The sequence below is a fragment of the Amphibalanus amphitrite genome, unplaced genomic scaffold (assembly GCF_019059575.1).
Source record: "Amphibalanus amphitrite isolate SeventyFive unplaced genomic scaffold, NRLGWU_Aamphi_draft 000902F_arrow, whole genome shotgun sequence".
Classification (NCBI taxonomy): domain Eukaryota; kingdom Metazoa; phylum Arthropoda; class Thecostraca; order Balanomorpha; family Balanidae; genus Amphibalanus; species Amphibalanus amphitrite.
In genome coordinates this window covers 173360-187937 of record NW_024882396.1, presented here as the reverse complement: position 1 = coordinate 187937, position 14578 = coordinate 173360, and the positions used below count along the sequence as shown (strand labels likewise).

The following is a 14578-nucleotide window of genomic DNA, read 5'->3' as shown; positions in this document are numbered from 1 at the left end:
GGGTCGACGATGCGGCCTGTATTGGATAAAAAGCAACGATGATGCGTCACATGCATGCTGAAGGAATCTGGTATACAGGTCTTTATTCAGCGGGATGCAACAGTCGCTAGGTGCATTCAGTGACAAAACTATTTTCTCTTTTTTTTTCTCGTTCCCTGTACCAATATGCATACCGCATGGCATCAAAGTCTTGGTGCGAAGTGGGGTCTTCTGTTCTTGTAGTTGTGTGCTCACTGTATGTTTGTTTGCAGGTGGTGTGGTTCACGGCCCTGTTTCCGTACGTGGTGCTGAGCATCCTTCTGGTGCGCGGCGTCACCCTGCCCGGCGCGCTGAAGGGCATCCAGTACTACCTGTACCCGGACTTCAGCAAACTCAACCAGACCAGCGTGAGTGACGACCCGGGCCGCACGCGGTGCCTACCACCATGCTGTGCAATGATCAATGGTTAATTATTGCCTTTTCCTTGCTGCGTCATCTATGAATTTATTCTAGTCAAACTTATTCAAACTACGTTCTAAATCGCAACAAGTGTCGAGTGTTTCTGAGTGGTTCCGGGCGGCCGCAGTTGTTTCGCCTGGAAGGATAGACTATCCCGGCGAGCTCCGCCGAAGCCACGGCGCCTGAAATGTAGACTGTCCCGCCGGACTCGGCCGACGCCGCGGCGCTTGCTGCCGGGCATACACTGTTCGCCGCGTCTCGCAGCGGTGAGCGGGGCTCCAGCAGTGCAAATCCGATGCTCGGGTGGCCGTATCAATTGGCGGCTCATGTTTCCTCCATTCGTCAACGACGTGCGGCCGGCAGGAAGTGCCTGGTGACGGTGCCGAGGGGCGACACAGGCCGCGGTACGCCGCGCCGGCGACCGCCCGCCGGCGGCGACACGGAACAGCCATCGGCGGCTGAATGGGTGCCGCCGCGGGGGCCAGCCGTGACTCGGGTGGCCAATCGGCGCCGTGATTTGTGCCGCCGTAGCTCACGGGTCGGGAACTCACTCGGCGAACGGCGTGAGGCCCGGCCGTGCGGCTCGCTGGCCGGCTGGGCCGACACGGGGCACCACTCGCCGCCAGCGGACATAGGCGCGGGAGCCGGGGGGGCAGTGGGGGCAGCTTGCCCCCCCAACTCTGGGGCCGTGGGGGCGGTGCCCCCACAGCTTTGAGACGGAATACCACACTTTTTTTTGCAAATGTTTTCTTTTTTTGTTGAAAAAGCCGAGGGGTGAAAAATAAGTGGCCTAAAACCGGTGAGAAAACTAGATTTGGGGGTACCCTAGGTTAATCTCTATTATGGTGTGCCCCCCCAGTCGGAAAGTAGTTCCCGCGCCCCTGCCAGCGGACGCGGAAAACAGACCCCGAGCGGCTGTGAGCGAGCCGGATTAGCGGGGCCCGGGCACGGGGTGACGGGGGAGGGGGATGCTGACAGGAGCCCGTTATGTGGAGAGTCGGATTGACTCCCGGAGATTGACAGGTAGATGAAGATGGTTCGACCGTCTGTCACTCGCCTGAAACGGGCACGCGACTGGCTCCCTAATGTTTCCACGTTGTCAAAACACTGGACAGTTAGCCTGTAGTTATGTCATCTTGTAAGCCAGTAAGCAGATTAAAAAGCGCGTGCTGATGCTTTTGATAACGGTGACCTTAACAAATTGTCTAAAAACGCATAAGTTATGTCATATAATTTGTGGACATCTTGGGTAGGTAAGCTAAAAACTTGTGCGACCCATTGGTAGATAGGCAATAGATATTTATTCAAGTCCAATGAAGCTTGGAATCCTGTATCGCTATGGAAACTAGTTTTACAATTGAATAATTTTTCTGAACGTTCGACCTTCCTCTTAATTAAAAAAGAAAATAATTTAGTAAAATTAGGTGTCATTATACCAAGCCCATTTTATTTCAAATAACTTGATTATTTTCAATTTACTTAGTATAGACTCAATAATATTCATCGACGATCGACACAGTGGCGACTCTAGCCAGGGCTAACAAGCACAGCTTCAAAAGAGAGGGCCAACCGATGGATAAAACTGGACAAATACCCCTATCCTTACATGAACAGCACAATGCAAACACATAGTAATGTGCCTTTATGTTTTCAGGTTTGGGTAGACGCAGCGACGCAGATATTTTTCTCGCTGGGACCGGGCTTCGGAGTTCTTCTGGCATTTGCTTCGTACAATAAATTTCACAACAACGTCTACAAGTAAGTGAAGCCATAATGCTTTTCGCAGTACGGGGGCATCTGTCTTATCGGCCAAAATCAATCTTCCCAACTGATTGCTTCATCTGAATGTGATTACGTCCCCGGCTGGTCGCTCAATATTTCGCCGCACCCATTTGAGCGGAAAAAGAAGGCGATAAATTAAGGCCTCGCCCCGCAGCAGAGCATTGGACTGGACTAATACAGAAACAGTCCTACTGTCGCAATGAATTGACTTCTGTGAGGCGTGATGCTTCCGCCTTAGTTCTATTTCAGAGCAAAATTAAAAAGTTGAACGGTATTTAGATACTAATATTGATATATTTCGATGAGGATATTTTGGGAGCTTAAAGAATTTAACATTCAAAGAATCGGTAAATTGGTCATCAAATATAGCTTGCGCACATCAATAATTTCATTCGAGTAAAGTAAAGGCCTGGCTACACTATGCGTTTTCTGCGTACCTACTTTTTTGCGGGTTTGCAGAATTTGCGTAATATCGTTATAGAAAAACTAGCGATATCACGTTTTTTGTGATATTTTCTATATTAAATTTTAGATAGTATAATAGCTATATTAACTTTTGTAGGCATATAACTAATGTAAAAATTATATTATTTATAACTTTTTTTCTAGAACGATATTACAAAAAAAAAACGCAAACCCACAAAAAAACGCAGGCAGAATACGCATAGCGTAGCCAGGCCTTTGCTTTAATTAACCCATTTACGCCCTTCGTTGCGTTTTCGCAACACAAGCAAGCGTCGACGTGATCAAATCTTGAGAAGTGTGTAATGGCGTCTCACCGATGAGACAAGTTTCACTATATATTCACTTCAGCAGACACTCCACAACAGAGTGGCTATTACGTGTCCATTGTCAATCAATAAAACGGTTGGGAGAGTCAAAATGGTACAAGGTAGAACATAACAATCGTCTGGCTCAACAACACACTCACACCCACACACACACACACACACCAGTAACACCAAACCCACGCACACTCACTCCGAATAAAATATACGTTTTGCAGCCTGCTTAAAAGCTGATGGCTCGAGCCGTGTCACATCATTAGGTAGAGAGTTTAAAAGCGATGCAGCTCGGTAGGCAAAACCTCGCCGCCCGGCCGCTGTTCTGGTGGCTGGCGGACGCAGGTCCCCGTCCTGTCTGGTAGAACGATCACACTGTCGTGCATCAGCGAATGAAACGAACAGTGAGGCGAGCTCCTCGGGCTCCCCCAGGGCACGCACCCTGTGTGCCACAATCGCAGTCTGCGCGTCACACATCTGGCGCGGTGTGTGCAGGCCCAGGTCGCCCCGCGCGCGAGACACATGGTCGTATCTGCGGAGACCGGCTACTACTCTGGTGGCAAAATTCACAACCTTTAACAGTCTTAAGTCGTTAGCCGCGGAGCCGTTCCCGTACACAGACAGACAATATCTCACGCGCGAGACGACCAGGCCCTGCACGATTGTAAGAAGCGCCCGCCGCGGGAGGAGGCGCCTCAGGTGGCGGAGACCGATCAGGAGGCCGACACATCTGCGCACCACGTCATTGACATGGGCATCCCACGTAAGGTGGCGGTCAAAAATGACCCCCAGGTTTTTAACATGTGGGCTCTCCTGAACGGTCCCGCCACCGACCCGTACGCTGAGCAGGAGGGAGATCTCTGGTATTCTGTCGGGTGCCAAGGAGGAGGATTTCCGTTTTGGATGTGTTGAGTTTAAGTCCGTGGGCATGGAACCACGATGCCAAGGAGGTGAGAGTAGACTCCATGCGTTGGATAAGGTTAGGAAGGTTTTGTTTGGTATCGGAGATAAGGATTTGGGTATCGTCAGCGTACTGGGTCACATGAGCGCCCGGCGCGTGCAGACTGAGGTCGTTGGCGAAAATGGTGAATAACAGAGGACCGAGGGCTGATCCTTGGAAGACACCAATGGTGTTAGGAAGGGGCTTCGAAACCACTCTGCCACCGGAAGGAGAAGAGATGCAGACAGACTGAGTATGACCGGTAAGGTAGGAGGAAAACCAGGTCGGGTGGATACCATAGAGCTGGAGCTTGGAAATTAGCAGTGAGTGCGGAATGACGTCAAAACATTTACTGAGGTCCAGAAGGCAGAGGAGGGAGATGAGACCACGGTCCATGTTGGAAAAAGTGCGGTTGGTTACAGAGAGCAGAGCGGTTTCGGTGGAATGGAGAGAACGGAAACCGTGTTGGGATGAGGAAAGGAGGTGATTGTCACACATGTAGGCGGAAAGTTGTCGGTGCACTAGGCGCTCGACAACTTTGGCTATGGTGGGGACGATCGAAATAGGACGGTAGTTGGAGATCAGATCAGGATCACCGGACTTGAAAATGGGATGGACAAGGGAGTGCTTCCAAGAATCGGGATAGTCACAGGTGGAAAGACAGGCATTGACAACATGGAGCAGGATGGGACCAATGGCTTCGAAAGAAAGGAGCAGGATGCGAATACAGACGCCGTCAGGTCCACACGCACCGGAACGCTTCATCGAGAACACCACCCCCCGCAGCTCCGCCAATGTCACCTCGGCGACCCGAAAACCACACGCACCAACACGCGGCAGGCGGCACGGAACGTCGGGCGGCACCCCGGAGCCAGCCAGGCTAGCCGCGACACGTGGGCCGACGTCGACAAAATATGAGTTCATTCATTTCAGCGCGTTTAACATGGTTGTGCGCATGATGCTACGCAGTTACAAGTCTGTGCGGCCGGTAACTTACCGTCCAGAGCTCCCAGAGGGAAGTCGAAGGTCCCGTCAGTGATGACGTCACGAAAACCAAAATAAGTAGATTAAGTGATTAATTATATCGTAATGAATAATGTGTGAACATATTCTGCAGAGTCCCTACAATAGCTAGAATATGCATTTTATTAACAAATTATGCTGCAAATAGGGTTTGTGACTATTTTCAAATATGACTACAGTCGTGTTGCGGTAACGCAACGTTGGGCACATCGGAAAGACAGGGGTGTTGCGAAAACGCAACGAGGGGCAAATTGGCAGGGCAGCGGAAGTATAGGAATATCAAATAGACTTCACTTGTAATACGCTGTGGGTTCTTTCCTTCTCTCCTCAATCTTCCTCCCTCTCTTCCACGCTCCCCCAGCTCTCTCTCCTTCCTTCCCTCCCTCCCTCCCTCTCTCTCTCTCTCTCTCTCTTTCTCTCTCTCTCTCTCTCTCTCTCTCTCTCTCTCTCTCTCTCTCTCTCTCTCTCTCTCTCTCTCTCTCTCTCTCTCTCTCTCTCTCTCTCTCTCTCTCTCTCTCTCTCTCTCTCTCTCTCTCTCTCTCTCTCTCTCTCTCTCTCTCTCGTTTTGTGGTCGTGAGGGACGTGTAGGTATGTAAAATGCAAGGTGCATTTGCACGTGAATGTTGCGACACGTTTCACATCAACTCACTTAAACAGCTATCAAACACTCATTTCTTTTTCTCTCGCAGATTATCGGGCTGTTCACTAAGCAATGGGTTTTCGAGCATCTGAAAATCGCATGGTAGGATAAGGATCTGCATCAAACGGTCGGCGATGCTAACGGAGCTGAGAGATAGCGATGTACTTTGAAAATTGGGCCTACTATGTACTAAATAATGGGGACGTAGTCTGGTATCAGACGACAGATAGGCATTGTCATTCTCTGGATACAATCCGCTGACCCTTACGTTAGAAAAGATAACTCCCAGAGTCGGCAAATGTGGGATATGCCCCCTCGGGGGGGGGGAGGCAACAGACCCCTTCGGCAGGGGTGATGAGGGCGTCTGGGAAAATAATAGTTTATTTTTAGAATTCATGGTTTGCACGGATTGATAAGGTGGTTGATGTGAAGCAATGCTTGTTTGTTTACTGAGGGTAGGCCTTTTGTCTAATCAGACCATTTTAGAGCTAGAAGCATTATTGGAATTAGGGAAAACATTGGTCTGAGCGGGCATGGTGAATCGTCGAGGCTGAGCCCAACCATCCAGGCCACCCATGAACCAGCCCCCCCCCCCCTTCCCAAGCACTTACTGCATCCGGCTACAGACCTGTGCTTCTATGGGAGCTGCTCGAATGCGATATAGTTGCCCGTCCAGCTCGAAACAGGGGTTGAGGCATAGAGGAGAAGGATTCTATGAAGATGGAAAGGACGGATTGACGGAACACTTGGAAAGTGTGAACTGCGTCGAATCACCAGTCTGCCCTGGCATTGTCTCGAGAAAGAGGTTACAAGTGAAGGTCGCTGAGAGTGGGACAATGACAGTTTGGGATTAGGTGTAAAAGTGATAAAATGGGTCCTGGGAGACACTTTCAGCCGAGTTGTTATGACGCGCTACGCCTTATGCGGGTAATTTGTGAAAGCCGGAAAGGTTCTTTTTTTTTTGCTAAGAGTAGGAACGACTATCCTGCATTTGAATTTGACTTTACTCCTAGGAGGGTGGTTAACAATGGTATTGCGGTAAGGCGCTTAGGCGAGGCACTGGTTTACTCCCAATCCTCGGTTAAATTGTTTTCAGTTTGGGGTTCTCATATGAGAGGGTAATGGGGTAATGGCTCTGTCTAGCTTCCAAAAAGAAAGCACCGCCCAGGGTACGTGCCGACCACTAGGTACTTTAAATGGACAATGGTTGTTGATAATGACCGTTTGTTGCCATCTCCCCGTTCGCGAACCCTAGGTTATGCTCCCTCATTGAGGCTCTTAGGCGGGCAATAAAGCATGAGGGATGTGGGTTCCGCATTCTCAAGCAATATTTGTCAACAGTTGGTGAAGTATATGTTAAAACAAACTAGCATATATGGCGGTTTAGTGTACTTTATGTCCGTCTGATGTGCCCGTCGTTGCGTTTTCGCAACGCTGATGGCGCCCGGTGTGCCCTTCGTTGCGATTTCGCAACGCACGTTTTTTACGTTTTTCTCGAAAAACTTTTGCTGCCGGCAAAAATTATTTTCGATTCCATGCAAGGCCCTGGTAGAAGCGTGACATATCTTGATTTCATCGATTTTCATGATGGTCAATATTCCTGGGCATAAATGGGTTAAAAACTGGATATTTTTAGCAAGTGCTGATTTTCTAACCATTCATGTTAAAATGTATTGATTGTGAAAGTACTTTGTTTTCCAACAAAGCTTTACCAGAACGGGGTCTAGCTGTGTCCCGCCGCCAGTGTATCCTCCCCACGCTATTTCTCGGAGGTCACGTGACGTGTGACCGTGCTTGCAGGGACGCCATAATTACCAGTCTGATCAACTGCGGCACGTCGTTTGTGGCCGGCTTCGTCATCTTTTCTGTGCTCGGCTACATGTCGCACATCTCCGGAAAACCCATCGAAAGTGTCGCCCAAGAAGGTGAGTTCTCATTAGTCGGATTTATGCAAATTTGGTGTAACACAGAAACCAGTTAGGAAGTTCTGAAAACATGTTTGCTTCTCGATAGTTGGATGCAGAGATTAATTTGACGCGAGGTTTGCGACGGTTGCGGCTTTTTAGAAGATCTGTGACGGGAAATAGCAGAAATATTAGGAACGTATGATGGTCGTAAGGACAGCTCCGTGCCTCAACCTTTGAAAGACTTTGTTCAGTGAATAAAATTGGCACAATTTTTTTTCACAGGTCTGCATCAATATATGTAGTGCTGTCAGTGCGTTGGGAGCAGTTGCTCGTCTCTTCCTGAGTTCCTGAAGCCCGTCTCTGATGTAGCGCGCCAGTGCAATTACCCGTGTGTTCCTGTGCTCCCACAGGTCCGGGCCTGGTGTTCATCGTCTACCCGCAGGAGGTCGTTACTAGCCCGTTACCCGTGTGTTCCTGTGCTCCCACAGGTCCGGGACTGGTGTTCATCGTCTACCCGCAGGCGATCGCTACCATGCCGTTCGCGCCGCTCTGGGCTATCCTGTTCTTCATGATGCTGCTGACACTGGGACTTGACAGCTCGGTCAGTGGTCCACGCTGCGCTTTAACAAGTTCCTGAAGTTCCTTAGTGCGGTAAAGCAGCAGCTCCCGTCTGGCATGGCCGCCATCGAGCATACTCGGTATCGGTGTCGATCGGTATTCGGTGGGGACGATGAAATGCACAACATCGGCGATATTATTCTTTGATTATTTTTGGTTCCTCACAGTTGTGCTTTCTGAATTACTTTTTTGCTGCTGTTCTTTACAGTCCACGAAACCCAATCGAGTGAAGTAACACCCACATTTATATTGATTACACCGGTATAAATTATACCTAATAATTAAAAATGTACCACATACAAGCACCTATGTAGATAAGAAATGTAAGGCACTGACCATGGTTTTAGGAGCGAGCGATGAGTGTGTTTTCCAGTGTGTTACCTGAAGCTGTGCGTTGCCCTTCCGTGTCGCCGCACGGCCCGACTTTCCCGCCCCTATGTCCGTCCTCCCATCTGTTGCCTGTCTTCTCGTCTTTTTCCTCTCCTCCCCTCTGTCTGTCCGTCCCTCCCATCCTTCTGTACACCCCTCCCCGTCTCCTCGTCTGACCTCCCCGTCTCTCCGTCCGTCCCCCGTCTTTCTGCCCAACCCTCCCGTCTCTGTTTGACCTCCCGTCTCTGTGCCGGGCAGTTCGGCGGCTCCACAGCAGTCATCACTGGTCTGAGTGACGAGTTCCCCATCATCCACAACAACCGGGAGATCTTCATCGCCATTCTATTCACGTTCGACTTCCTGATCGGTCTAATCTGCTGTACTCAGGTACAGGCCTTCCCCGACCCCGACCCTCTCCGTGGGGAGATGGGATGGGGAGGCTGGGGACGGCAGGCACAAACAGCTTTACAGTTTGGTAGGTGATTTGTACGGGGACTCGCACAGCAAGTGGTTGTGAATGTAAAAAGTTGTGACCAAAAGGCTGCATTGGTTGAAGTTGATGAGCAGTAGGTCCTGCAGGGATATGGTTTTGTCCTGATAGCATTAAAGTGCAATTTATCGAACACGAATTCTTAGATTGCGTAAGTGTCGTTGAGTGAAGAGCTTATATCTAATGTAAGACATTCCAATGAAATATTTGTTTTTAGATTTTGACCTTTTCTAATCGGATTTACTTCCAGCCTGTTGAAATAAAGTGCCTCTAAGGAACTACCCCATCGCAAACAAAAAGTAGCGTGTGCAGGTGTAAGAGTTAAGTAGCAATACCTACCTACCCACTTGCCAGTCCCTTTTAGGTGGCGATTTGCGTTATGTAAGTCATCTGCGGCCCAACAAAAGGTTAAAGGTAGTGTGCCACCTTTGAAAGATTTCCCATTTTATTTTTCCTAGGATAAGAAGCTTCTGTTTTTACCTAATATCGCAAAAAAAATCAAAAATGGGCCTGGAATAGTGCCTTTTTCGCCTAAAAGTTTATCGGTTTTTAGATATGTATAACAACTGTAGTGGGCTCACCTGCAAACAGGCGTCGGGCAACAATCGCGAATGCGGCGCACTTGTGACAATAAGCAAAGGTCATTATAGTGTTACGACCATACGACGTACGGGAATGAGTAATCAGCTGTCTAATCGTAGACAACACAATGTCGAGCCTTAAACTGTAAGCCCGTATTGGTATTGTTTCTTTTATTTGGCTGTCGAACATTATTTATGGTTTGAAATATGATTTTATGTAAAATAATTGATATGAAAAAGCCGTCTTATAAGTTATGACCCCATTTCACCACACGCAAGTGGCAGAAATGACAATGATCAGCTGACGCATTTTTCTTGGCCGAATTGTCAGAGCGCGCGGCCCGACGCACCACGCGTATTTGGAAATTCCGACCTCGACGAGCATCAGAAGCCACCTAACAGGCGTGTTCGAAACCGCAGGAGATGATGATGAACGGGTTTATCGAAACTTGATTGGATGAGCATATCGGTAATAGCGATTTCAGTGTGTGCATTTATTGTTCATAGTGGTGTGAAATGTGGTTGGGGTACGACCGACAACCCGTCGGGGCGAATTTCGCACTGGGGTACTCAAAATTTGAAAAATTTAACCCTCGCACGACCAGGCCATTTCTCATAACACGAACGACCAGGGGGGGGGGTTGTTACGACCCCCCCCTGGCGTTACGAAACGGAAGGTCGTAGAGCTTAGCGGAAAAAACCAACGGATTGCTCTCAACGAGATCTCGCGATTGGTGGTATATTTTTTGGTCCTAGGTCAACATTTGACCTACTTTTGACCGGTCAAAAGTCAAATTTTCGGAAAAATAGACTTTTTCAACTTTCGGCGGCGATTGCGGCAAAACGGTGGAAGATATCGACTTGAAACCTTCACTATCGTGTTCCTTGATCAATTCTCTATCGTTTGGTATGTATTTCGTTTCCCTAGCTCTAAAAATGGCGCGTTGGGAGCGCCGGAAGTCGGCAAGGTCACAGTCGGCGGCAAAAATTCGAAAAATCAAAATTTAAATTTTTGAAATCTGATTGTATTTTTGGATTTGAGAGGTCCATTTGCTCCCTATAGAAGCTAATATTGCTGCATATTCCCATTGAGGTGACAAGAATTAGCAAAATAGTGGTTCGGGCGCTTTTCAAAAATAGTACCGGACGCTGTTCCTCTTGTGACGTCATAGCTCCGTGACCTGACCTGACCCGGTCAAATTTCTTATACCATATGATAGCCAATACTTGCCCCAACATGCATGGGAAGTTTCATCACGATCCATCAACCGATGTCCGTACCACCGGCAGGAAACCTCGGGCGTTGGCACTCAGTTTGTGAAAATCCGGCCGGAGGCTGTACCTCTTATGACGTCATAACTCCGTGACCTGACATGACCCGATCAATTTTTTTTCGGCAAAAGATGCGCAAAGGTTGCCCCAGAGGGTATTGAAAATTTCAGCCCGCTACGACAAGCCGTTTAGCGTGCACTTCGAAAAAACCTCAGGGGGGGGGGGGGTTGATACAACCCCCCCCCCTAGGCGTTCTAGGGTTAAGACGTTTCCATGAGTTTTGAAGGTATGGATAAGTTCTAAAAATCCGGTTCTCCTTATCTGGGCCATTAACTCCATACGGTCCAAGAAAGCTGGCACACTACCTTTAACTGTTCGCTGACGTTCTCACCAAACAATTAAATTAATTTATCCATTTGCAGGGTGGATTCCTTGTCTTCCAGCTGCTCGAAAAATATGTGTTCGGTTTTTCACTTCTCTGCGCTGTCTTCTTCGAAGCTATCGCCGTGTCCTACATTTACGGTAAGTCGCAAATTTATTCACTGAGTGCCGATCACAAGACATTCACACAAAAGAGCACGATTTTAGGTCGCTGTAATGCCTTACGCCCTGCTGGTTAGCGTGTCACTAACACGGAATAAAGTCGCAGCGGATGAAAAAAAAATCATGTCCGGTCCATAGCTTACCGACAAATGTAACTAAAATACCCAGCTTCTAATCTGTCTCCGTTTCTGCGTCCTTCCCCCTCTCCTTTTCCTCTTCTCGCGCTCCTCGTTCCTCCCTTTTTCTCTCCGGGGTCGCGCTGTGACTGGGCTTGGCGTCTCCCTCAGGCGTCGACCGGTTGGTGAATGACATCAATGAGATGATCGGCTTCCGACCGGGCCTCTACTGGAGACTCTGCTGGAAGTTCATCGGGCCCATCTTCATCTGTGTGAGTGCATCATCTGCGCTAATCTGCAGCTGCGAGAACGATTATACCGATTATACCACCAGCGCCGTGCTGAAACACCAGATTAGCTGACGTGCTTGAACATTGCTATTTTCCAGACGATTTGTTTACACATTCAGATCTTAATCAGAACGTCTGTAGAGGTAGTTTGGTTTTCTTCCAGCTTCAGTGTTCTTTGTTTGAGCCCGGTGTCTGCCTGTGGCTGTGTTTCAGGCGATGATAATATTCACGCTGATCGGCCACCAGCCGTTGGCCTACAAGGGCTACCACTTCCCGGATTGGTGTGACGGCGTGGGTTGGCTGTTGGCGCTCAGTAGCGTCAGCATGATACCGGGAATGGCCGTCTACCAGATCGCCATCACGCCCGGTACACTCTACCAGGTACAGTCGGGTACAGATCACACCCCGCGCACCCTGTACCCGGTATAAACGAGCCACGGGACACAGGCCATACCCGCTTACAGCTACATACATAGATGTCCGGGCTATTCTTCTTAGAACTTATGTAGGCCAAGCCAACATTTGAACAAAATAGGATAAGTTTCCCAGCTTAGCCTACCTTTTTATTATTTACGACTGCCGAGCAGAAATAGCGTCGAGTAGGAATCTGAGGATACCTTGCTGCGTAGCAGTCACGTCCTGACTCACTGACCGCTCGCCGTGCCTCCCACAGCGGATTAAGATCGCCATCACGCCAGCCAAAGACCTGGCGGCGGCGGCGGGGGCGGGGGCGGGGGCGGCGCCCGGCGCCCTGACGAACGGTGTGTCCGGCTCAGAGAGCGGCCACACCATCAAGATCTCGGACGGCAGCATACCGCCCGGCTCGACGGCCGTGTAGACGGCCACCGGCGCCAGTGTGTGTAAATACGGGCCCAGTTGAGCGCCGCGCCGGGCCGGGCGGGTTCGGCCCACGGGAGGCGGCCGGCTGCGCTGATCGCTCGGTCGCTGACGCGTTGGGTCGGCTGACGCGTTCGTTCTCGGTTATCTGTTCGCGGCGCTGTTTGGTGTGACGCTGACCGACGGACCGATGGCGCGCGATGGTGCTGTGTGTGTGGGGAGGGAGGGGCGACTCGGGGTACCGTCCGCTCGGCCCCGTCTCCGGCCGGAGCTGGCCCCACTCGACATCACAGACCGGCCGGAGATCGGGAACGGCGGGCGGCGGCGGCCGACTCCGCCGGAGCAGACGGTCCGCTAGCTTTAATTAGTCGCCGTCATACTGATCCACTGTTGTGTGCGAGAGTGTGTGCGTTAGGTGTTTTAACTAGTGCGGCACATTGAATGACGACTACCAGACCATCCAGTGCGAGTGCGCGTGCTTGCTGAGTGTTTGCTGTTGGATGCTTGAAGTCATGTCGCCTGCTATTGTCATGCGCATATTGGCAACTGTAGTTTTGCGCTGTCGGTCGCCCAGAGGCGCAACACAGCAGCCATTGTTGCGCGTCTGGGCTTCTCGACGGCGCCTACTCCTCGATGTCAGTTCGCTTCCTGTTCGCTGAGACGCTTACAACCGTTCACTGTTTATATGAAGTTGGTAGAGTAGCAATAAGTATTAATATAACGAGCGGCTCCCTGCGAGGCCGCCATAGGTTAGATCCGCCGAGGCATGGCACAGAAATGAAACCAAATAGAAATCCAGGTGAAATAAAGGTTACGTCAATGGCTGGCTTTTTACGGTGTGCTCTAAACCCAAGCAAACATAAAAATATACGTACAATCATGCAATGAACGAACTAAATTAAACAAACTCGTAACAAATTATTTCAACAATGCCGACGCATTGAGTACAAAAAGCTCTCATTCCCCATAAGCATTGTTCTCAGTTCATGCATTTACGGTAACAGCAAATTTTCCAGTCTGTCACAAAATGTATTGCGATGCATTGCGATGCAACTTAGGTTATCAAACTGGAGACGAGCTCGGTTGACCCCAGCAACTGCTATCGGGTCCGCTATTTTCAGAAACAAGTGCAAGAGCAGACTCGTTTTACTGATCAAGAGGAGCTCAATGTTTCGCCTTCAAGCACTCGTTTATTAGAGTCTTTGAGTTACGTGAGCCGTGACTCAACGAACTACAGCGCAATACAATAGAAAAACACAATTCTAACGAATAGTGTTTGTCTAATGAAGAAACAACCTGCGGTTACAGACATCTGATTTATCGTCCGATCATTAAAATAATAAATCATTTACAAAACATTCTTGAGCATGACGTTGGTTGAAGGATATCTAACGAACTCATCCATAAACTGTGTCGAATTCTCCTCAAGTAGGTATACGGAAGTCGGAATGTCTTCATAGCTGACAGTACGTTATATGTGTAAAGGGGCCATGCAGTACACAGGTAGAATACTTAAGTATACATTAGTCTCACCAAATGTCTTAAAATACCCGCTTCTTTGTCAGCCGACCGTTTATCGATTGGTAACGGATTACAATGCATTAATTTACACTATAAGTCTATAAAACTGGATGAAATTGTAAATATTACGCTGATCGAAATGAGTTTCAAGATATCTATTTCTCTTTGAAAGTGAATTTAACTGTGATCCTCAGTCCATAGGCGGCGGAACGGGGAGGGTAGCGGGGCACCGTGCCCCCCTTTGATTCGGGCATTTTAAAATTAGCCCTATGGGGGTTGCATGGAAAGAATGGGATCAGAAGTCGGCAGTGTCCCCCTTAATTGAAGGTGTTCCCCCGCTACTGCCTCAGTCGGAATGCCACAGGTCAGTGCATAAAAGCGGCGCACTTTGTTAGGAGTATGCTAGATCCAGCAGCACGTTCTTAGTAA

At 49.2% G+C, this 14578-nt stretch overlaps 1 protein-coding gene across 3 annotated transcripts in view; it reads left to right on the top strand.

Annotated features, from left to right (window-relative positions):
- LOC122367879 (sodium-dependent dopamine transporter-like) overlaps positions 1-13444 on the top strand; it is a 30327-nt gene extending 16883 nt beyond the window's left edge. For all 3 annotated transcript variants that reach the window (XM_043341404.1, XM_043341405.1, XM_043341406.1), the window contains exons 6-14: positions 252-386; positions 2093-2196; positions 7406-7530; positions 8001-8113; positions 8758-8886; positions 11265-11364; positions 11673-11773; positions 12005-12172; positions 12465-13444. In XM_043341404.1, coding sequence (XP_043197339.1) covers positions 252-386; positions 2093-2196; positions 7406-7530; positions 8001-8113; positions 8758-8886; positions 11265-11364; positions 11673-11773; positions 12005-12172; positions 12465-12629 — 1140 coding nt within the window. In that variant the 3' untranslated portion in view covers positions 12630-13444. The remainder of the gene's footprint in view (positions 1-251; positions 387-2092; positions 2197-7405; positions 7531-8000; positions 8114-8757; positions 8887-11264; positions 11365-11672; positions 11774-12004; positions 12173-12464) is intronic.
- The last annotated feature ends 1134 nt before the right edge of the window (positions 13445-14578 follow it).